General features: G+C 44.5%; 1 protein-coding gene across 1 annotated transcript in view; it reads left to right on the forward strand.

Annotated features, from left to right (window-relative positions):
- Nucleotides 1-22752, forward strand: part of NXPH4 (neurexophilin 4) — a 420124-nt gene extending 397372 nt beyond the window's left edge. Inside the window, exon 2 of the mRNA XM_069760235.1 lies at nt 21323-22752. Within this exon, the coding sequence (XP_069616336.1) occupies nt 21323-22054 (732 nt within the window). The 3' untranslated portion in view covers nt 22055-22752. The remainder of the gene's footprint in view (nt 1-21322) is intronic.
- The last annotated feature ends 2956 nt before the right edge of the window (nt 22753-25708 follow it).

The following is a 25708-nucleotide window of genomic DNA, read 5'->3' on the forward strand; positions in this document are numbered from 1 at the left end:
ACTGTCACAGATTTGAGGCTGTGTTCCCAGCAGGGCTGAACTGCGGTGTCTTCACGGCAGATCACCATGAAAAATTCTCACGGTGATCTGCTGTGAAGAAGCTGAGCTTGAACTGTGGTGACCTCATGACTGACTATTTCCCAGAGTGCTGAAGTCACCGCAGTCAAGCCCTGCTGGGAACTCAGCCTCACTGACTGGCAGTAACCACGATGATGTCACCACTGGTCAATGACACTGTGCTTGCAGCAGCTCATTCACCAGTGGTTCTGAGCCTGGATGGTCACATCCTGGCACCGTCCAGGTTGAAAACTATTTATCCCCCCCACATCGATTATGGTATGGGACAGAACGATGGAGAGGTGAAGGATATTGTTTTTTATTTTAGTTTTATTACAAGAGACGAGGGATTCAGTGGAATTCGGTGTTACGTGAGTAACTGTGTTTATTATTTTTAAATAAAAATGGAAAACTGTGTTTTGTTTCATTTCTAATAAAAGACTTTATTCTGGCTGTGTCTTTATTTACCATGTAACTATAGAATTAGTAATGGATAGGTGTCTTATAAACGCCTCTCTATTAGTAATGCATGGGTTGACGTCACCTAACAATACAAAGGTGAGATCAACCCCACAAATATGAAACTGACTTGGCACCGCTACAGGGCAAGTGGGAAGATTCAGACATAGCCCCAAAATTTGTGCATCTAATAGATCTAAATCAATGGCCCCTTACCAGCCTGAGAATACCAGCCCCCAGCTATCAGCTTTAGCAAGGCTGGTTTTCAACAATGGGGGGAGGGACAGCAGGCCGTTTTTTTTATTATTTATTTAAATAATTAAAAAAACAGCGTGTTTACCCCTTTATTCTTCACTAGATGGCAGCCCGATTCTAAAGAATCGGGAGTCTAGAATCCATATATACTTTATTTATTCAAATGTAAGAATAATACAATTAATAAATAATAGTAAGAAAGAACAAAAAATGGCTGCACTCACCAGCTCTTGACAATTCTTGTTATTTAAGGTACAGTTACACAGGATCCATGAACATGCTTATGAGGGGAGGGATGAAAGACATCAGACGACAACTTTGCGTGTTGTGGCAAATGCCACAACAACGGTTCTTTGCTTAAGAACAATGTCAGGTAGTAGGAAAATACCCAGTTAATAATAGGCAATAGTTCTTTGCAGGAATGCAGATATTAATAAATAGGCAGTTTATATTGCAGAGAAATTGCTGGGCAATAATGGACAATGTCCTTATGTAGCAAATAATAGAGCAATATACCCAATGTGGCAAAGAAGAGGTTAATAAACGGCAGTCTCTCAGTATAACAGTCAGTGAATAATAGGCAGTATATGGAGAAAACACCAAACAAAAGTTCAAAATTGGTGTGAAAATGTCACTGAACCACTTCACAACTAAATATATATAGTTTTGGTAAATGGTATTATCATTTTTTTGACGAAATTCGGCAGGAGCTTGAAGAGCAACGTCACTGGGCCCGCCTCCACGCAGTAGAAACTTGCTGTGAGGTAAAAATTCAAAAATCACACCAAAATGGCGGGCGGAGTGTGTCACAGTACGGCACGTTTCTGATTGGTCGCTCGCAGCAGGCGGCAACCAATCAGACACTGGACACTGTTGACGTCACTTATCTCCGGACATTAGCTCCGGACATTAGCTCCGGACATTAGCTCCGGACATTATCTCCGGACATTAGCTCCGGACAGGAAGTTGGCACAAATTGCAGGAAGTAGTATTCTAGGCAATTATATATTAGATAACTAGAGTTTTGCCTGGCTGGTTACAGAAAATAGAGGGGAACCCACCCCAGGTTTTTTCTTAATTATTTATCAACAGCACGGGCAGCGGGTGAGGAATAGTCTCATCAGCCGCTCCTGCTGTCACTGTTATTAGCGGCAGCAGATGTAGGCTGATGGGAGTAATAGTCCCATCAGCCGCCGTCTGCTGTCATTGTTATCACTTGAATACAGCTCTTCTCAATCTCTTTTGCTAGCACTGATTGGTGGCAGAGCAGGGGAGAATCATTCATCTTAAGCACCCGGCTCCAGGGAACAGAGATTACTGTAGCGCATCTTCCTTGGGGCTGGTGCATGTCACACAGATGACATCCATGTGTGTTCTCCATGTGCACTTGTGCGGGATGTTTTGCGGCCTGTGCTGATGGTAAAAAACGGACATGTCCGCATGTTTTGCCCACGAACACATGGTCCATGGAAACACATTGACATGTGCTCAGACCCATTCACTTGAATGGGTCTACGTTTGTCAGGGTCTCCAGTAGGTGTGAAAACTGTCACCACTTGTCCTGGGGACATGGACATTTGAAAGACCCCTTAGTCACAGTTGTGTGCCACATTCATTGATATATGCCACATTAGTAAAGGGACTCTGTCAATACAAAGTGACTGTTCAAACCAAGCACCACACCTTTTGGAGGACCAATAAAAACTTTAGTCAGATAGGTTAAAGAGGCACACAGGGATTGGTCGAGCAGTTTAGCACACCTTCCCACCTATTTGTTTTGCATCTACCTCCCCCTTTCTCTTCCTTAATTGACAGTTCTGGCTTTACTGGAGCAGCAGGAGGGTGGAGATGGAAAACAAGTAGGTGCACTGACTTGCTCAATCATTCCTAGGGTGCACTGGACATTTAAATAACATATTTCAATATGAACGATTACTAGCAAACACAACAGTGGATTTGACCGCTAAGGGTATGTGCACACATTAAGTATTTGCAACAGATATTTCTGCACCAAACCTACCGTGCCAAAATCTTGAAGTTTACAATACCAGCAAAATGAATGAGATTTCTGAAATATCATTCACATGTTGCTTATTTTTTCCTTGCAGATTTGACATTTGAAATCTGCAACATGTCAATTCTTTCAATGTTTTTACAGGGTTTTTCACTCATTCAAATAAATAGGGAAAGAACACAAGTAAACAATGCATCAAAGTCGTGAGTATGTTCCTGCTAAGAGATGTGTTTTTGGTGCAGAAATTTCTGTTGCAAATTCTTAAAGTGAACCTGTCACCAGTTTTGGCCAATATAAGTTACGGCCATCACCTTTCAGGGCTGATATACAGCATTCTATAATGCTGTATATCTGCCCCCAACCCAACCTGCAGACCTGGGGAGGTCTGGTCTGATGGGCATCGCTGGTCTTGGTCCAGCGCCTTCCTTCTTCTTTCAGCCGTCCTCCTGCTTGCTTCGTGTGGATGACGCATCTCTTTGGCACCGCACTCCTTCGTAGGTGTACTTCTCTGTCCTCTGGGGGCAGAGCAAAGTACTTCAGTGTGCAGGTGCCGGTCAAAGAGCCCCGACGCATGTGCCCTGCAGAACTTTGCTCTAACCTTGACAAGGCAGAGAAGTATGCCTGCGCTGGAGCGCTGTGCCGAGGAGACTGTGTGGATGACAAAGGGACGTGTCATTCACACGAAGCAAGCAGGAGGACGGGGATAGTAAGAAGATGGGAGGCCAGGATCAAGACTAGCGATGCCCAACAGACCAAACTGCTCCGCAGGTGAGTATAATAAAAGTTATTTTTCTTCTTTTACAGGTCGGGTTGGTGGTAGATATACAGTATTATAGAATGCTGTATATGATGCCTGAAATTTGATGGTTGGCCAAAACTGGTGACAGGTTCACTTTAACGTATGCACAGTTCCTAAAGGTACCATTTTTATTAAGGCTATGTCTCTTACTAAGTGCTGTTTCATTTTCCACTGACAGACTTCATTTAACCGTTTTTGACATTTTATGTTACGTTTGACAAGGGGACATACGGTGGCTTGTTAAAGTATTCAACCCCTTGGCTTTTAACCTATTTTGTTACATTGCAACCTGTGTTTAATATATTTTTAAATTTGTAATCCTATTTGTGTGTGATGCATCAGTACTAAGCTAAGTTGAGGACGTGAAGTGAGAAAAATATAGGCATAAGTTAAATTTACGGAGTAAAAAGACTAAAAATTGGTATTTGAATATGTATTTAGCCCCTTTTGCCATGAAGCCCCTAAAAATTTCTGGTGCAAGCAATCACCTTCATAAATCATGTGCTTAGTGAAAGGAAGTCCACATGTGTGTAATCTAAATGTCAGATGGTATGTCAGTATATATACTTTACCTTTTCTGAAAGGCCACAGAGGCTGTAACATCATTAATAAAGATACACCACTAACCAAACAACACCATGAAGACCAAGAAGATGTCCAAACCAATCAGGGACAAAGTTATTGAGAATTACAAGTCAGACTTGGGTTATAAAAAAAAAAAAACCCAATCTCTGATGGAGCATCATCAAATCCATTATCATCAAATGGAAAGAACATGGTACCACAACATACCTGGCAAGAGAGGGCCAAATACCAAAACTCTCAGCCCAGGCCAAAGGTAATCCTGAAGGAGCTGCAGAATTCCCAAGCACAGATGGGAGTATCAAACACAAGAAGCTGTACACTCCATAGAGGTGGCCTTTATAGAAGAGGGAGCAGAAAATGCTGTTACACACAAACATTGTAAAGCTCATTTTGAGTTTGCCAAAAGACTTGTGGGAGACTCACCAAATGAATGGATGAAGGTGCTGTAGTCAGATGACATCAAAATTGAACTTTTTGGCAACTAAGATAAATGTTATGTCTGGCGCCAAACCAACACAGCTCATCACACCAAGAACACCATCCCCACAATGAAACATGGTGGTGGCAGCGTAATGTTGTGGAGATGTTTTCAGTAGCAGGAACAAGGACAATGGTCCAAATCATTGGGAAGATGGATAATGCAAAATACAGGGATATTCTTGAGCAAATCTTGTTTTAGTGTTTCAGTGATTTGAGACTGGGAAGGAGATTCACCTTCCAACATAGCAATGACCCAAAGCATACTGCTAAAGCAACAGTCGAGTGGTTTAAGGGGAAACGTGTAAATGTTTTAGCATGGCTTAGTAAAAACCCAGACCTTAATCCAATTGAGAATCTGTCAGACTTTAAGATCGAGGAAAGGGCAAAAATCCCAGTGGCAAGATGTGCTAAGCTCATGGAGACATATCCAAAGCGACTTACAGCTGTAATTGCCACAAAAGAAGGCTCTACAAAATACTGACTATAGGGGGTGAATAGTTATGCACACTGAAGTTTTCAGTTATTTTGTTCTGTCTGCTGTTTGCTTCATAATAAAAAGAAAACCAAATGTTCACAGTTATAGGCATGCTCTTTACATGAACTGATGCAATCCCTCAAAAAAAGTGAAATTGCAAGCTGTGAGGTAGTAAAACACAAAATTGCCAAGGGGGTGAATACTTTTAGGCTATGTGCACACGTTCAGGATTTCTCGCAGAAAATTCCTGAGAATTCCAGACATTTTCTGCAAGAAATCCGCAAGAAAGCCGCATGTGTTTTTGCCGCGGTTTTGCCGCAGTTTTGAAGCGTTTTTGCCGCGGTTTTTTCCGGACACTTCCCAATGCATTTTGGAGTGGGAAATCTGCCAAAAAAATGGAAAATTAATGAACATGCTGCTGTTTTTACCGCGATGCGTTTTTTTCGCGGAAAAAAACGCATCATGTGCACAAAACATGCAGAATTCATTCTAAATGATGGGATGCTTATTGTATGCTTTTTTTGCGGTTTTATAGCGTTTTTATCGGGAAAAACCACGAAAAAACCGCAACATGTTTACACAGCCTTACAAGCCTCTGTAGATTATCTTATAAGGGGCACAGTTTAAAGGGAATCTGCCATCAGTTTATGTGGTGAATATAAAGGTCTCCGGTACAGTGACCAGGTTATTAGTCTCTGGTCACTGGACAGAAGGTTCGTGAATTTCTTACCTTTTGGAATCCCCGACGCAGCTTCTGATTAGCCAGATTGGCGCAATGTCATCTTTGCAGAGTGACACACAGATGACATGGAGCGAACTCGGCTAATCAAAAGCCATGCCCTGTATTATGGAAAAGTAAGAGATTCTCAAGCTTACCATCTAGGGAATCAGCCAGGTTGGTAGTCTCTGGCCGATTGCCAGATGTGCCATGAATCGACATGCCTAACTCTTCTAGTGACCATATAGTGTACTATCCGTGGTCTGTCAATATATGTCGATGTAGGGGCAGCTGGAAAAGTGGGCAAAAGCTCTTAATATCCCACTGTCTACTGAATAGTTCATCTGTATGTATATAGATTAGTTTTGGAAAATATGTATAATCTAGATACCACCAAGCATTCTGTCTTGCAAAGAAAAATATAACTATACACTTCATACAAGTGCTTGCTTTTGTACCCTGGCACATGTATTTCTGGGCCAACATGTAGCATTATTTTACCCAACTGCCTTTGGCTAAATAATTTATATGGAACCTTAGCAATTAACTATTCATTATACATAGTCGTCAGATGAAACTGACTGAACACTGCAGAAAGGATGTCAAGCTTTGTGCTTAGGTCTTAAGTAGCTGGCAGCTGCTCATAGCTAATATTAATAGGCCCCTCAGCCATGTATTTTCATTCATTCACATATGCACATCTACCTCATTTGGAAATTTTTGATTGATGAAGTATCTGGGACTTTGTGAAAAAGGCAGAAGTAAAATGATTGCATCCAAAAAGTAGACAGAAAATGAATGGACGGGGGACACTGCCAAACTGCTCAGCAACAGTTATCCATCAACATTCCCGGCTGTACCGTCACAGAGGACAAGGAGTGGGGTATGTGATGGAGAGAAGATATTAATATATGCTGGTAATGACAATTCTTACTCACTAAATGATCTCTGTGTATTTGTTGGGCAAGCATTTGATGTATTAGCTGCAAAATATCACTTTACTATTTTGTATGGAGAGTCAAAACCTTTCATCCATAAAGTGAGACCCTCAACTATCGCTTGAATGAAGGGGCCTCTGACGCTTTTTGAAGTGCCTGATCTTTTATCTTAGATAAATTCTTAACTCTGAACCAAAAAGAGACAGCAGGTACATAAGATCCTTTTTAACTTTTACGCTCGGTTTAGCATATTATTTATTCTTGGGAGTTTTTATTATTTTTTTGTAATCAAAAACAGGAGAGGAGCTTAAATCTCCACTCTAGTGTCAACAAATGTTACATAAATCAATAATGCAAGTGTGTGTAAGAAACTTTGTAATATATAACATCAGACATATATGAACTTACGAACTGTTTCATTTCCTCCTTACCTTGCCTCCTGAAGTCATCGTTCGCTCAGAAATGCCTATTGAAGTCTATACAGAGGGGATAGTGAGGGTGAGTGGCAGAGAGACACAGAGATGATACTTTCAAGAGTTTTAACTAACCTCAGTGTTGGATTCACAGCTACACCGCTCAGTACTGCGGCATAATATTATCCACGCTGTTAGTGCTGCATCAAGGGGTGTACTACAGCGAGACTGAAAAACAGCATACAAAAATCAGCAGCAAAATACAGAAAAAAAAGTGTGAACTTTTCCTAAAATATGCCATGTTTACCATCCTGTCTGATCATTGTTGTTATCATTGTCACTTTATTTATTGTTTCAGAGTATCGATGGTATCCTCGTGGAATAGTGTAGTCAACATTACACAGCATTCATGTTAAGTAATCATGAATCAGAAGCTAAATAAATTATTTTGTGTAAATAAAACATCAATAACTGTGTTATGCAATGTAACTTCTAAATTAAGCTGCATCGATGCGCAGCATATTGCGATACTGTATGAAGAATTCAAAGCCGGGATCACCCAGACATTAACGTATTGTGGGGAGAATATTGGTGAATTACTGTAGGTGCAGATCATGGATGAATCTATATAGTACATGTACTGTGACAGTGATTCAAGGATAATGTCACAGGCACAACACCGCAGAACATGGAAACCCAGATACTCAAGGGCTTTCTTCTAAATTTTAATTCCTTTAATAATAATAATAATAATAATAATCTTTATTTTTTTAAATTTTTATATAGCGCTAACATATTCCGCAGCGCTTTACATTTTGCACACATTATCATCACTGTCCCCGATGGGGCTCACAATCTAAATTCCCTATCAGTATGTCTTTGGAATGTGGGAGGAAACCGGAGTACCCGGATGAAACCCACGCAAACACGGAGAGAACATACAAACTCTTTGCAGATGTTGTCCTTGGTGGGGTTTGAACCCAGGACTCCAGCGCTGCAAGGCTGCTGTGCTAACCACTGCGCCACCGTGCTTCCTTTGTGTAATCCCCTGTTGGAAAGCCGCTGTAGATATTCTCTACACATAACCACAATGAATAAACTGGCAAGACATACATTTTAATGCAATTTTATGTATTTTTTTTCTAGACAGAACCAGGAATGGATCCTAAAGAGATCACAAATGTAAAGTGTTTGATTTCTCCTTTGAATCCAAGCCTGGTTTTGGGGAATCAACTGAATTTCCAAATTTTGTAATCCCAATCATTGCTGAGTCTTATCAAGTTTATCTTTCAAGATGAGAACGAAGGAAAAATATTTAGTTCTAAAAAGATCAATTGAGGGTAATTAGACAAGTAGCAGTTTTCAGCTCAGTATTGAGCGCTGATTTTTATTTATTATCCAAGAAGAATGACTTGGAACAACATTTCGCGTTTTTTGCGTGTTTTTTGCCACCAAAGTGCTAAAAAAACGCATACATATGCATCCCATCATTTTTAATGGTTTCCGCAATTTTTGTTGCACATGTTGCGTATTTTTCTGCGAAAAAAACGCATGCTGAAAAATATGCGGCATGTTCATTAATTTTGGGGATTTTAAGTGGATTTCCCACTATATTATTGCATTGGGAAGCTCTGGAAAAAAACGAGAAAAATCCGCACAAAAAACGCGCAAAATACGCGACAAAAACGCGTGCAGAATTCCTGCGGAAAACCTCAGGATTTTCTCAGGAAATTTCTGCATACTTTCCGGACGTGTGCACATACCCTTACTGTAAAGGGAACCTGTCGGCAGGATTGTGCACAGTAACCCACAGACAGTGTCAGGTCGGTGCCGTTATACTGAGTAAAATGATACCTTGGTTGATGAAATCTGTCTTGTGGTTGTTGTTTAATCTTTATTTTCAGTTTTGAGTTAATGATATGCTCGTGCTTCGGGGCGGCCTGTGGGGGGGTCTGCATGTGGTGCTCTGCTTGCATATTCATCTGTATGGCTTATGACAGGTCACCGATCCCTCACTGACCTGATCCCTAGTTTGCATAGTGAATACCTGTTCATACTGAAGAAAAAACAAAAAGCACCTCTGCAGGCGGGCGTCAGCCATGGCACCTGCGCTGCAGCGTAATCGCATGTTTAAGGTCCATGTTTATTCTTGATGTTATTGAGCAAGTATAAAGAAAAATCAATTTTCAAATGGTGCCAGGGCGGTAGCAACTATCAGTGTGTATAGAGATGCAATAGCTGCTATTGCACTGGCGCCGCCATCTTGGAGGAGGAAATTACATTTTTCTTCTACCGCAAGATTGCACTGCCAGTGCCTGATCAATAGTAGCTATCAGATCACACCTATAGCTGCTACTGCACAGGCGCGACGGGCGCCATTTTCAAATGTTTTTTTTTACACTAGCTCAATAACATCAAGAATATTTATTAACTGGACACTAAACATGCGCACCAGCCTGCAGAAGCGTTTTTTGTTTTTTTATTCAATATGTACAGGTATTGACTATGCAAACTAGGGATCAGGTCAGTGAGGGATCAATAACCTGTCAGCAGTCTGCATTATGAATATCTAATCGAGCACCACATGAAGTCCCCCTCCCCCCCCCCCCCACAGGCCACCCAGGTGCACGGGCATATCATTAACTCAAAACTGAAAATAAAGATTAAACAACAACCACAAGACGGATTTCATCAACCAAGGTATCATTGAAATCAGTATAACAGCGCCGACCTGACACTGTCTGTAGGTTACTGTGCTGACAGGTTCCCTTTAAATGTTTCAGATCATAAAACAAATGTAAATATTACACACAGATAACACAAACACAAATGCAGTCTTTATTATTAAGGGAAAAAGAAATCCAAACCTACAGAGTCCTGTGTGAAAAGGTGATTACTTTTTACTATATTACTTATTACTTAGATTACTTAAAGCTTTTGTGCATTTGTCAAGCAGACTGTCACGATTCAACTGGCGAGTTACCTGGGATCAGGGGCACCTTTCCTGGCCCTTACAAAAGGGGGCACCCTAGCTCGCCCTGTTCCCCAGGATACTCCAGATGGTAAATATACCAGGGCATCTGCCCCTGTCTTATCTCCTAGATTAGCCCTACATCTGTCCCCTTCCTCCACCCAGGGAAGAGGGGATGCCACTGTGCACCAACCCGACAGACAGGGTGACACAGACATGGGTAAACTGAAAACTCACACACAAAATATAGACTCACATATAGCAGACGTATTCACCAGAGTGTGTAGGGAGGGGAAAGAAAGCAAACAGCAAACCAGGCAACAGTCGCCAATAAATTCCTCCAGCTTGCCTTCACAAAACCAACTTCTCCCACTCCTATGTCTTGCAGCAATTGCTAACTCAGACAAGGACTTGGTAATCGAACCCAGATTTTATAGGGGAAAGGAGTGGCTAACCGAGCACAGATGCAGGAATTTCCGATTAACCCCTGTTCTGCTGAAAGAAATAAACACGTTTAATATACTGGAGCAGTGCTTCTTCTCAGCGGCGGAGTAGGAGCCATCAGACGCTGCGGTCTTCTGGCTCTGCTTCATTGTGGTAACTCTGTGACACAGACTTAGAATCACTGAAGCTGCCTAACACATTACATTCGATAGGAATGGCAAATCATCTAATGTCCGTTTGGAGGTCTCTTGACTCCCCCTGATGTCAGATGGAGAGAAATAAGGATTTGGCAGTTAAATTGCAACTTCCTAATAATTTTATTATCGAGTAGATACAGTAAATAATCTCCAGAAGAGTCTGGCTGTCTCCTTCTTCCTCCTTAGAACCCAAATGTGCCTATGTATGTGGAGCGCCCCCAGACACAGGGCCACAGGTTACTCGGTACTGGTCCTCTCTGTCTCAGTTCTGGGGTTGTCACGGTGGCTGGACCCGGTCTGTGACACTGCTAAGGGGCGTCCAATGAAAGGTGGTATGAGTCTGTCAAGGTTTTGTGATGCCACCTGTGGTATTCGGTCAGGGTGACCGACGCTGCTTGGGGACCACTGGGGTGATGTGATGGCAGCTAGATGGTATACCTTCCCACAGGTGAAGTATGTCCCCAGGGCTTCCCAGTAAGATGGAAGGTGATGGTGTGAGGTGCAGTCAATAACGAGGACACAGGGTTGCAGTCTTTTTACCTCTTTACTGAAGGCTTCAGGATCCTTAATCCAGAGCACTGTCAACAGGGCTGTCTGAGACTGGCCGGTCCGAAGGCACATCCAGAGTTCCCTTTGCAGGTGGAAATCAGTGCCTACCACTAGCGCCTGTGTGTTGTAGTGCTTCCCTGCTGAGCATTCGGGATAGTCCTCACAACTTCTGTTCTCGTTTGTTCCAGTTCTTTCTAGTTCTTTCTATTCTCCATCCCTCAGGTTTGTTATGGGACCCTAGAGATGCCCCTCTCCACGCGTTGCCCCCAATGTCTGCTTAGGTGATGTAAGGTAGACAGCCAACCTATAATTAACTGTCCTGCGGTATTTGAAGTAAGGCATAAAGTCAGTTACTTCCTCGGTGTTTCGGGCACCAGCTACCTGCCTCAGTAGGATGTTGCCGTTCTCCGGGCACGACTCCTACTGGCTCTCCTTTGCTTTGATCTAGTTTCTCACTGTCCACAATATCCTTCGCTTCGTGTCCTTTCTTTGGATGCCGCTGCAGGGTAGCGCAGGTGCGGCTCCGTAACGTTCTATCCTTGTCGCTAGGTGCCTGTCAGGTTCCCACGCCTGACAGTGACCCCCCTGAATCTTCCCCACAACACCCCCTGCCACGGGATGTTGCCTGGACGAAACCCAGTCAGCTTCTGTCTAACTTCCTATCCAACCCCTAGTTTTACCAGTGTGAGGAGTGGCCTAATAAATAAAACCTTTTGCTCCCCCTAGTGGCCGGTGTGTGAAGTGTACTGTGTACTGGTGATACCTGGTCAGAAGAACTCCTTTAGTGCCATCAGACTTACCATCACTCTTCTTAGCGGCAGAGCGACATTACTGCAACGACCAGGTCTCTGGGGCGCTGCATATGGAGGGGCCAGGATAGGTTGATGTGCATCAGACGAGCATTGTAATACATATGGCCCTTCATTATAGTTGACATTCACTTCCATAAAAGCACGAGACAGTACTGCCGTAAGCTTACAAATTCATATGGAAGCATGCGGAAGTATTTTGTGTTGTACAGTATTTCATGTAAGAGCTGATACAGATGTGAATGTTTGTGATATGGGCCTGCAGCAGACTGCACACCGACGGCACACAAACCAACAGTAGCCTAAAAAAAATCATAGCCTGCACTTGTCTGCTCTGTTTTATGGACCAAAATAATGCATGCGATAGAAGGCAGCTCCTGGGCCCTGTCTACAGTGCAGCAGGTACTAGTTGGAGCAACACACAGAGTACAGAGCCAATCCTGTCCGCATTTTGCAGACGTGACCTCCCTAATTTTTCATATGACTGTCTGCATCCAGCTTAGGACAGAGAAGACATCTGGTGTACACCATTGGTTGCTCTGTGAACAGAGGTGCTCTCTCCTAGACGTACTGCTGTGTATACATGGAGTCTGCAGACTCTGCACAGCAGGCGACCATACTAAAGGATTTCTAAAGACTTCATGCCATCAATTTCCAAGCCTCCATTACTGTTTAACCCTTTAAAGAGATTGTGCATTCTTATGCCATTTCAGTTCAAAGGCTTGCTCTGCGCCAAAATGTCAGCCATACTTACCACCTGCTGCTTCAGCAATGGCTTTTTGCTGCTGCTTGGGGCTTTTGTTGATGGATGCAGTGGTGACATCTTGACTACAGGCCATGGCAGCTGCAGCCTATTACTTGGTTGACCAAGTTAGGCTGAACTGGATGGACAAATGTCTTTTTTCGGCCTTACTAACTATGTTACTATGTTACTATGTAAGTTAGCCACAAATTGTATAGGTTTTCAATTCAAAGCAAGCAAGTCACTGAATAATGTCAAGAGCGATGCATAATGGGAAGTGAGAATTTCGGTATGGAAGTTCCAGTTTATATAGTGCTGACAGTAGACAAAGACCTCAAAACCTCAAAAGAGTACATGACAACTTAGGAAAGGGTTCTTTACAGTTAGAGCAGTCAGATTGTGGAATGCCGACCACAAGAGGTAGAAATGGCCGACACTATGACAGCTTTTAACAAAAGGGCTGGATGATTTCCTCAGCTGAAATGGAATTGTGGGTTATTGATAATTTAGTGGCAAATGTGTAGTTGGTGGAGAAAGGTTGAACTTGATGGTCCTACGTCTTTTTTCAACCTATGTAACTTACTGACCATTAGAATTGGGATAGTTCTAGAACATATTAGACTGGCGTATGCACCAAAAGGAGCTTTACCTTGTTTTGGGGCCCGATGAGTACACCGTGCTTTTCTACAGGTTTTATGTGGAACGACAGATATGCTCTAAGCAATCATAATGAATGAACCTTTTGCATATGACATATCATAAAAAGGAATATGGTGTGCAGTAGAGTTGAGCGAATTTGTTATGGGTTCCCTCTTATTCGGCAAGCTATAGCGCTTACGCAGAGAGAACCCGGATACATGGATCGCGTCGGCTGATCAGCTGATCGGTGCCGCAGCTACATGTGTCATGGCTGTGTGACAGTCTCACCACATGAATGGAGAGCCCAACATATAGGCTTTCCATGCATGTGCTGTGGCAGTGATACAGCCGCGACACATCCAGCTGCGGCGCTGATCAGCCGGCGCGCTCCATGTTTCCGGGTTCCCTCTGCAGCTTATTAGGTAAGCGCTATAGCTTGCCAAATAAGAGGAAACCCGAACAAATTCTCTCATCTCTAGTGTACAGCGATTCTGCAGATGATATCAGGATAGAAATCTTTGGTAATACCAGAACCAGTCTTATTACAAAGTAAAATATTCTAACACCCAGAATCTCCAGTACATAACAGGTTAAAATATCAGCCTCAGCCAAGTCCCATTAATGTTCTCCGGAGACTGTTTAAGAGGTTTCAGATCAATCCCTCATAATGAGCCGTGTGCAGGAATCATGAAATTCATGAGCGGCTGACCCACCGTTCAGGTCCCCTCGTTACATCTCGCTGTCTCCCAGGCAGATCAGACAGGCATGCTTGTAACCTTTTCCCTTTTGTCGTCTATTTCCCTTCCTTGTCATTTCGTTTTCGCAGCGCTAGCAGTGTGTGAGAGGAAGATGATCAGAGGCGCTGGCGGAGACAAAAAATGACTGATTTGGTATTTAAAGGTGTGGTTGCACTTCGCGTCATACCTGGGATTCGCAATGGAGTGTAAGAACTTCATAAATAAAGTCGTCTGCGCCTTTTTAAATTGAGGTTTGCATTATGCAAGGTTGCAAAATAGTCATTATATTTTATCCCTGGAAGATTTCATGCAGAGCGTCCATTATTGCTCAGTACAGCAGTCAGTGAAACGCTTAAATATCAAAACCAAAAAGTTTAAATCCACCATCGATTTCTCTTTGTCATTGTTTCTACAACTTAGATACTTGGAACATCAGATGGCTGTAATAATCTTATTAAAAACTTTTCCCCGAAGCATTAGGATAGGACTTCATGTAACGCTGGAATTTTTCAATAACATGATTTGGGGTACATACCATATAGTGAATTGTATAACATTTATTAAAGGGACAGAATGACTGTTCAAACCAAGTACAGGCGCTCTGTGCATCATGGCGCGGCCAAACATTTAACAACACCTTCCCACCTGCTTGTTTTCCCTCAATCTCCACCCCTTCTTTTTTTGATTGACAGCTCTGGCTTCATGGAGTCAGAGAAGGATGGAGATAGATAGAAATTAAGCAGGTGGGAAGGTGTATATAAATGTTTGGCTACGCCATGATGCACCGAGCGCCTGCGCTTGGTTTGAACAGTTATTCTGTGGTGGCAGAGTCCCTTTAATTTTTTTTGTAGGGGGAGTGGGTGAGAAAGCTAGGGTGGTAAAAAATAGTGATCCATTAATCCCTTCTGTAGTACATTGCAATCCTTTGATTGGATTGTCATGGATCATGCAGGGCCTAATAGGCCTATGCACACGGCAGACTAAAGGCCCCTTCACATTAAGCGACGCTGCAGCGATACCGACAACGATCCGGATCGCTGCAGCGTCGCTGTTTGGTCGCTGGAGAGCTGTCACACAGACCGCTCTCCAGCGACCAACGATGCCGGTAACCAGGGTAAACATCGGGTAACTAAGCGCAGGGCTGCGCTTAGTAACCCGATGTTTACCCTGGTTACCATGCTAAAAGTAAAAAAAAACAAACACTAGATACTTACCTACCGCTGTCTGTCCTCCAGCGCTGTGCTCTGCTTCTCTGCACTCCTCCTGTATTGGCTGTGAGCCGGAAAGCAGAGCGGTGACGTCACTGCTCTGCTTTCCGGCTCACAGCCAGTACAGGAGGAGTGCAGAGCACAGCGCTGGAGGACAGACGGCTGTAGGTAAGTATCTAGTGTTTGTTTTTTTTTACTTTTAGCATGGTAACCAGGGTAAACATCGGGTTACTAAGTGCGGCCCTGCGCTTAGTTACCCGATGTTTACCCTGGTTACCAGTGAAGACATCGCTGGATCGGTGTCACACACGCCGATCCAGCGATGTCAGCAGGAGTCCAGCGACGAAATAAAGTTCTGGACTTTATTCAGCGACCAACGATCTCCCAGCAGGGGCCTGATCGTTGGTCGCTGTCACACATAACGATTTCATTAACGATATCGTTGCTACGTCACAAATAGCAACGATATCGTTAACAATATCGTTATGTGTGAAGGTACCTTTAGGGGTTGTTGTTGGTTGGTGTGGCCAGCTATCGGCCTCCTGCATCGCAGCGGTGCCCATCGGGTGATAAATGGAGCCCCCCTACCGCTGTCTAACCATTGATATGCTTCTGTCAGCAGTGAATGCTCCATGGCTGACCTAGCGGTTTTAAGGCACCGTCACACATAGCGACGCTGCAGCGATACCGACAACGATCCGGATCGCTGCAGCGTCGCTGTTTGGTCGCTGGAGAGCTGTCACACAGACAGCTCTCCAGCGACCAACGATCCCGAGGTCCCCGGTAACCAGGGTAAACATCGGGTAACTAAGCGCAGGGCCGCGCTTAGTAACCCGATGTTTACCCTGGTTACCATCCTAAAAAGTAAAAAAACAAACGCTACATACTTACCTACCGCTGTCTATCCTCGGCGCTCTGCTTCTCAGGTCTGGCTGTGAGCGCCGGGCAGCCAGAAAGCAGAGCGGTGACGTCACCGCTCTGCTTTCCGGCTGACCGACGCTCACAGCCAGTGCAGGAGGAGAGCAGAGCACAGCGCTGGAGGACAGACGGCTGTAGGTAAGTATGTAGTGTTTGTTTTTTTACTTTTAGGATGGTAACCAGGGTAAACATCGGGTTACTAAGCGCGGCCCTGCGCTTAGTTACCCGATGTTTATCCTGGTTACCAGCAAAGACATCGCTGAATCGGTGTCACACACGCCGATTCAGCGATGTCTACGGGGGGTCCAGCGACGAAACAAAGTTCTGGACTTTCTTCCCCGACCAGCGATCTCCCAGCAGGGGCCTGATCGCTGCTGCCTGTCACACTGGACGATATCGCTAGCGAGGACGCTGCAACGTCACGGATCGCTAGCGATATCGTCTAGTGTGACAGTACCTTAAGTTCGGTATGTTGACCGATCGGGCAGCACTATGCTACTTCATTGCAGAGGTGCCAATATGGTGATAAATGGAGCCCCCTATTTCTGTCTAACGATGCCATCAGCAGTGGATGCTCCATGGAAGAGATAGTGGATGTTTTTTGATGGTGACACATCATCATCCTGAAATTGCATCAAAATGGTGCCAAATGGAGCCCCCTTACCGCGGTCTAACCAGACATTGCTGTCGGCAGTGAACGTTCCATGGCAGAGTAAGGGGCTGTTGCTCAGTATGGCGACCATCAGCATCCTGGTATTGCATCGCAGTAATGCCAATAGGGTCATAGATGGAACCCCCTACTGCTGTCTAACTACAGATACATTGCTGTCGGCAGTGAATGTTCCACGGCAGGGCTAGGGGCTGTTGTCCAGCATGGCGACCATCAGCATGTTGGTACTGCATCGCAGTAGTTCCAGTAGGGTGATAGATGAAGCCCCCTACGACTGTCTAACTGCAGATACTTTGTAGTCAGCAGTGATTGCCGTCAGCAGTCCAGAGGTTAATGGCATGGACCAAATTTATTACACATCCCAGCTATTAGAGCACCTCCGGTGCCTGCACCATTACTTAGCTTCACTATTGCATTTAACTGCATAGTTTCTGCAACATAATTGTACATCACAGGGCAGGAAAATGTTAAAGACGAAAAAGCAAATAACTAAAATACAGATAACGTTCTTACATAAAAAAAAAAGTCCTAAAGTTCTACTGGAAGCTGCATGTTGCGGACTGGAGCTTCGAGGGTCCAGAGCAGCATCCAGTGCTGGTGTGCATGAGCCCGTATAGATTGGAGTGCAGTCATTCATTCTGGCAGCTGGTACTGCACTCAGTCAACGACAAACATGCCGCTATCATCTAAAAGTGCTTGTGTCACCAGAGACACCATTGGTAAATTGCATTACTTTGTCTCCAGTATTCAATCAGTGGAGAGTGGATCCCTTAGACCAGGGGTCCCCAACTCCAGTCCTCAAGGCCCACCAACAGGTCATGTTTTCAGGATTTCCTTTGCATTGCACAGGTGATGCAATTATTACCTGGGCAAGACTAAGGAAATCCTGAAAACATGACATGTTGGTGGGCCTTGAGGACTGGAGTTGGGGACCCCTGCCTTAGACCACTAAAGGGTTGTTGTAGCGTTACTATGAATTTATTGTGCCACTACGAGCATCTAACCGATTTTTCTGGGTTTGCTGCATTGACAACTATTGACTAGTAGTGTAGATGAAAGACAGAGCGGAGAGATGAAATGGCGTGGTGCCGCCATATCATTCTATTACTGGATCAACGGGAATCTTAGGATTCGGACCCCCACTGGTCAAACATTGGTCGCGTAACTTAGAATTATGCCCCCGATGTCTATGATGAGATTAATCTTTAGCGGAGTTCTAATGGTAACCTCGAAGATGTATCCTCAGTCAGACGCCATGTGTCAGGAAATATTCTCCCCTAGAAACAATAAAAGAAAATCACCGTACATTCAAAGTCCAATGAAGCACGACAAGATTTATTGGTGTCTCGTCTTCATTGCTCCTGCACATGCAGAAAAAAATTGTGCAATAAAATAGAATAAAATCAGCGAGTGCCACAATTTATTCTCCCAAGAATTGTTTCTAGCCGAAATGGTTGGGAGTTGAGCTCTGCTGGTATTTAAGGACTCTGAGAGTGGAAAGACTGATTATGTGATGACTCTCAGGTGCTACCAGGGCCCGTCAATATTTGTCTATTGCTGAGAAGTTTTGTCTTGATGAGAGGGTGTTCTAGACTCAGAGGCGCCGGATTCACTAAGAGGTGCACATCTCCTAATGAATCCGGCGCGTCTGAAAAGTGTCTCCCATGTGCCCCTCTCCACTAATTGGGGACCGGAGTAAGATTTGTAGTGTTAGGAGCGCCATCGCTAGTTGTGAACTTGGTGAGGGGAGGTGCTACATCCCTGTCCCACCAAAGCTCAACCCACTTTATCGGAGCTGGGTAAAAATGGAATGAGAATGCCAAAAGTCGCAACATTTTAGCAAGACAAAATTTTGCAACTTTTCAAAGCGTTTTACACCAGAATTCTGTCATTAAAGCTCTGATGAATCGGGCCCTGTCTCTGTATGAAATTGGAGGCATTCAGAGCTCCAGTAGGGCTCAGAGCTGTGGAGTAACATGGCCATATCATTAAGACCTTAGCCAATAATATAGCAATAATCAATGGTCGAGCATGGTATCAATTTACTCTTCTGAGGAATCGTTCCTAATTTTGAAAAAAAAACCTGTGTTAGGTAATCCTGCTAGAAAAATGCTTCCGACCATCTTAAGTTGTGACTACGATACATAAGAATATAGATATAACAGAGATGGGAAGCTGGAGAGCCCATACATATTAAACAGTACATATTTTCACTATGGCTATGGTTTTATTTAATATCGGGCTAACCCACCGGGAGATAATCTATATTTAAATTGTGAACATTAAAAACCCTAATCACACAATCTGTGAAATAACTCAGTGTCAAGAATAAGATATTTGCCGGTCTCATTTAATATGGATGCTACTAGCAATTTTCCCAAGGAAACCAATATAAATATAAATCTTTCCTTTGGGAGTTATCTGTTAATTTTCCTGCAGCGCATCCAACGCCTCCGGAAAACGTCATCCATAATATATCCTTCTGTACTTATCATTGTGTACATTCAAGTGCAGATGAAAGTATGTGAAGCGTTTTTGACAAATGACGAAACACTGGTACAGATTAGTGGAGATGCAGTTGTCTTCCCCCATTGTTCACGAAACGTCAGTCTTTGCCATCAGTTATGAACATCAATAGCAAATCATCATAAGTCAGGTTCTCGGGAAGTTCTTCAATTCTCTATTCTTATTGCTAATGATATATTACAATTTTCATGATTTACGATGTACATTTCCATATTGGCGGTTTTCTTGCATACGTCTTTTTTGTCTTCAGGCCTCATTCAGATTCAATCTTTCACGTATGTGTTTTATCTGTGTTTTTCACACTATAGTCTATATGTTCTTCTACTTTGGGGGTCATGTCCGTTTTTGATCCAGGTCACCTATACAAGTCTACGGGTCTGTGAAGACCTCAGGTACACAAGGGTGCCATCCATGTGCCATCCATGTGCCATCTGTGTGCTGCAAGTTTCTAATATTGTAATGGGTATGAGGAATTTTGCAATTTTCTTTGCCTTTTATCCCATGAAAAAAGATCACTGATGAAATAGTGCTGGCGAAACATGACACACGGGCGAAACCCTAATGAAACTCAGATCAAATACACCGATGAAGATCAGTCAGGTTTTTTAGTTTGAGAAAAAAATCCCTGATGTCTAAATAAATCCTTACGTTCTTCTTTTTTTCTCCTCTCCCTATTATTATTATGATGGTCCTTCAAGTTACAGAATGTTTTCCAAAAAGACTATTGTAACATGAAAATCATTCAATTTTAGGCGATAGTGCTATGATAAACTGGTAATTAGTTCTTTCCGTACAGTGCATGCAGTGGGGGATTTAAGTTCTGCTTCATATGCCTGATGATTTAAGATGTACCAAATATATAAGGAGGCCATGCTATGTAATCTGAGAGCAGCATAATGTAGGGGCAAAGACCCTGATTCCAGTGATATGTCACTTACTGGGCTGGTGGTTGCTGTTTCAAAAAAATCAGAGGTTTACCAGCAGGAGATTATCATGGCCTCCTGACATGTAGTCCATCTGCTCTGTCACTGCCACTGATTGGCAGCTTTCTGGCTATACACAGTGTAAATATACACAGAAAGCTGCCAATCAGTGATGTGGGCAGGGTTACACACAACTCAGCATTTAGAGAACTGCTATATCTACAGTATAGAAAACAGGGATTTTATCAAAATGACAGCAAGCATCCTAGTAAATGATACATCACTGGAATCAGGGTCTCTGTCCCAACAGCATGCTACTCTCACATTATGTAGCAAAAACCTGATGACAGATTCCCTTTAATAAATTTGGTGCATCTTTGTTCACTGGCTACCTCTGTAAAGCCCTGTCTGGAATGGATCAGGGGTGCACATTCTATGCTTCCACTCCATTCATTGTCAATAGGACAGCCAGAAATTGCCAAGCGCTGTTCTCTGCTTTCTCTGGTAGTCCTATAGACAATGAATAGAGCAGAGGTCTGGTCTGTATATCTCCGTTCCATTCAAGTTGGGCTCCATGGAGCTCGGTTCTCTGTTTTCTGCAGCAGTCCAATCCTTGGGAATACTGAGGGGGTCCCAGTTTGGATCCAGACCAATCAGCAAGTTATCTCCAGGATAAGAGATAACTTGCTATTTTGGAAATAACTCCCTAGTAGTCATCTCTCGTAACAATAATAAATACTGTTTGACAAAACTGATAAATTCTAAATAAGTAACAATCTTATGATTTGATTTCTAGGTACTTTGTTTAGAAGGCCACATGACGAAAACACTAGGATACTTGGATATGGGGACAACAGGAATGGTGAAGAATGGTCCGTATGGTACAAACAAACCTCACTCGCTCCATCCTTCGAGAGTACTCGCCACTGACCCTTTTAAAGCAGTAAAAACTCCAATGCAATCCCCTATTAATCCATGGGAGTGGAGCAAGAATCAAACAATGTTTGCTGGGGGCATTGGCCAAAGAGCAAAACGCAAGCCTTCTTTGAAAACTGGGAGAACCAAGAAGATCTTTGGATGGGGGGATTTCTACTTCAACATCAAAACTGTCAAGTTCAGTTTGTTGGTCACTGGTAAGATAGTTGACCACATAAATGGGACGTTTAGTGTCTATTTTCGGCACAATTCGTCTAGCCTTGGTAATGTGTCCGTCAGTATTGTCCCACCTACGAAGGTGGTAGAGTTTGACCTCCTTCAGCAATCTACCTTGGATACCAGAGAAACTAAGACTTTCAACTGTAGAGTGGAGTATGAGAACACCAACAAAGCCTTGAAGAACAAACCCTGCCTCTACGATCCAGCCAAAAACTGCTACATGGAGCATACACAGAGCCATGCGGCGTGGCTTTGCGCAAAGCCGTTCAAGGTCATTTGCATCTTCATCTCCTTCTACAGTATTGACTACAAGTTGGTGCAGAAAGTGTGTCCAGATTATAACTTTCAGAACGAAAACCCTTACTTTGGGTGATGGATGCACTGACCGTAAGGTCATCGAGCAGGTTTATGTGGGTGGGAGAGTGAGAAACGTAACTTTTGAGGGGCTGTGTGACATTTAAGGGTCTTTCTACAACACGGAAACAGGTTAATCCATTTTAACGGCAGATTTAACATCAAGATTTGTTCTTCGGTGCAGAGCGAGACTGAGATAACACAAAGTGCATGATGTTGACCCTGGTAATCTAAGGACTGTCTGACCTGCTCTGTAATAAACTGGAATGTCAAGGTCATCCTATGCCATCAACTACGATTATTACTTACAAGTGCTCTCATTTCTGATGACCTCAATATTAAAACCTGCTGTCAATTATTTTATTTCTCCTTATACGAAAACGGGGCCCTAAGGGAATTTGACATTGTATAAAAAAGAACATGACATGAGGATGTGTCATAAAGAAAGCAGTATTCAATATGATTATATTCTGCAGATAATAAACTTTTTTTTGCAGTAGCCAAACCTGACTTATTTATGCACTTCTTTTTGATATCTTCAGGATCAATTTCACTGCATGATGCTGTGCCATATTATTACTCATAAAATACAGAATATAGCATTGTATAAAGAGTTGTCAGTATAAGTAATCCGATCTGCTGAACAATAAGAAAAAGGTGGATTCAAAACAGCCATGTCCTTTTCCTTAAAGGGAATCTATAATGTAGAGACCCTGATTCCAGCAATGAGTCACTTACAAGGTTGCTTGCCATAGTTTTGATTAAATCAGTGATTTATCACTAGATGACTTGAAAACCTACTGCATATTCATAAGCTCTATGCAACCTCCCCACCACCACCACTAGTTGGCAACTTTCTGCCTATGCACAGTGTACACAGAAAGCTGCCAATCAGTGGTGTGGGTGGAGTTATACAGAGCTCAGCATTCATAAAAATGGTAGAACAGCATCACAAACGCAGAAAGCAGACCAGCAAGTGATACATCGCTGGAATCAGCGTCTCTGCCTCTACATCATGCTGTTCTCAGATGGGGTAGAAAATAACTTGCTGACAGATTCGCTTTAAAAATAACAACAGAATAATGTGCTACTATGCTATAATGATAACTGGGGTAACACTGGCTTCCATAGAAATGAAGGGCGTATAGCTATACACCTTACACAATATTCTCCCTGGGATGTACTTTTTTTTTTTTTTGGTTTTAGTTTTACCATATTGTCAGATTTAACTTCTTGAAGGGGCTGCAATAAATATATATTAACACTTAGATACAGGAAAATATGTATCTTTTTAGTGTGTTTTAACCAGTAGATAGAAAAATATTTAGAATTCAGAGTCCTCAGTGGTTGATACTAGGGTTGAGCGAAACGGGTCGGCCACTTTCAGAAGTCGCCGACTTTTGGCAAAGTCGGGTTTCTTTATCGCCTCTCATTGGGGGACACAGGAACCATGGGTGTATGCTGCTGCCACTAGGAGGCTGACACTATGCAAATAAAAAAGTTAGCTCCTCCTCTGCAGTGTACACCCCACCGACTGGCATTATACTCTTCAGTTTAGCTTAGTGTCAGTAGGAGGTGGACACGGGTCTTTCATTAGACCCTTATCTACCTCAATGTGCGTCGTTCCTTTTCAGGTTTCCGGAGGGATACAGGGTGAACAGTCACACCTGTACTCCCACATTATGGACTATGAGTACGGCGTGTACTGCCACCCCGTATCCTCATAGATCCCACAGCAGGACCAAGATCCTGGCACAGAAGCGTGCTCAGAAGTCCGGTCCTGGCTCCGTCCCCCACCCACTCGCCCACCAGAGCCTGTCGGTCGGAGGAGACGAGGACGTCCGTCACCACCTACACGGACGTCTAATACCTTCCACTTCTTAAGGTTAGTACCGACGGCGTGGGAAGTTAGGTGAGTATTTGTGCCCCTATCAGTTAGGGGGCCCTGTGGATCTCCTACGTTTCCTGCGCAGTTTTCCTTTTGAGCAGCGCGGTGCCTTACTGGCAGCCGCACTGCTATTTCTACGGCCGCACTTCTCCACCTGCGGCCGCACCTTTTTCCGAGACCCACCGATCTGGGTGACACTTAGGTCCCATTCCTTCCCGCAGTTTTCCACCGCGGCCGCGTTTTCACAGGCAGTCGCACTGCCTTACCTGCGGCCGCATCCTTTTAATCTTTGCGGCGCGGCCCCCTTCAGGCAGCCGCACCGTTTTCCCCGGCGGCCGTACCTTGGGAGGTGACGCGCGGCCGCGGTCCTATCCAGCGGCCGCTGGCTTCTAATTCAGGCCCCGGCTCTTCCCGGGCCTACTTCCGGCGCCGGCATCGGCGCTCCCCCCTTTCCTGCGGCGGCTGCCGCGCCTATCAGCCGGGCGGCGCCCGCACTGTTTTTTGCGCCGCACCGCCGATTACCATCTTTTCGGCGGTCACCGGCTTCTAATTTAGGCCCCGGCTTTCCCCGGGGCCTACTTCCGGTGACGCGCTCGCCCACTTCCGGTATCATCGGGCGGGCTTTCTCCCGCCCGACAAACTCCGCATTCTCCTCCCACCGGCGCCATCTCGTCTGGCTCCGCCCCTTCCTCCACGCCGCTGCTGGACGCTTAGGGCACGAGTCTCCTTCATTCTGCCACGCTCCTGCGCCGGGAAACTTCGCAGAGCGCTCGGTCCGGGGACGCAGCACGCCATCTGCGCCGGGGATCCACAGCATCTTCCTGCAGCTCCTGGTATCCGGGCTTTTCGTCTGCCGTGAGTAGCTCTGCACTGCAGACTGACACCCTCCTCTGCCCCACTGTCCCCTAACCTGCTGGCATTTTCTTCAGGGACCTCTTCAAAATGTCTAACTCTAAAGGGGGCCGCTCTCGTCCTCCGACTTCTTCATCTTCTGCCCTAGTCACCTACTTTGCATGTTCGTCCTGTAACAGCAAACTTCCCTCAGGTCAGTCCTCCCCGCTGTGTCAGTCCTGCAGCAACCCGATTGTTCCCACCGCCCAGGATCCCCCGGCTGTTCCGCCCGAGACTGACCCCCCCATCCCAGGCTGGGCCGCCTCTCTGTCACAATCGGTGGCGGATTTAACACGGGTATCTCAAACCCTGGTGTCCGCGCTGGATCGGTTACCCCTGCAGACCCCTGCCGTGGCCAGCGGGTCGCAGGAACCGCCGCCCGAGCCCTCCTTGATAAGCCACAAAAGGTCCAGACAGGAACGTCGGTCTGAGTCCTCTTCGCGCTCCATCTCGCCACTCGGCCCTCCCCTGCGGTCGGCATCTCCTCGACCCTCCTCCCCTAAGTCAGGCGAGGCACACTCTGATGCGCCCTCTGAGGATATTTCGGAGCTGGATTCTAACCAAATCGCCACCATGAGGGAGATGGTCCAGAATCTCATTGTGGCAGTAAACCAATCTTGTGGCATAAAGGATCCCTCTACGGAACCCGCAGATCAGGCGGTTTCGTTTAGACGGGCCAAACCACCTTCCAAGTTTTTTGCTCCTCATCCTGAATTCGAGGAAATCATGTCCAGAGAGAGAGAGAACCCCACTAGGCGTTTTCAGAGGGGAAAACGCCTGGGTGTGCTATATCCCTTTTCTCCAGAAGTTACCGCCAATTGGACGGTCTCTCCCTCGGTGGATCCACCTGTGTCCAGGCTGTCCACCAACACGGTGCTTCCTCTGTCAGGCGGA

Source organism: Ranitomeya imitator, chromosome 3, assembly GCF_032444005.1.
Source record: "Ranitomeya imitator isolate aRanImi1 chromosome 3, aRanImi1.pri, whole genome shotgun sequence".
Classification (NCBI taxonomy): Eukaryota; Metazoa; Chordata; class Amphibia; order Anura; family Dendrobatidae; genus Ranitomeya; species Ranitomeya imitator.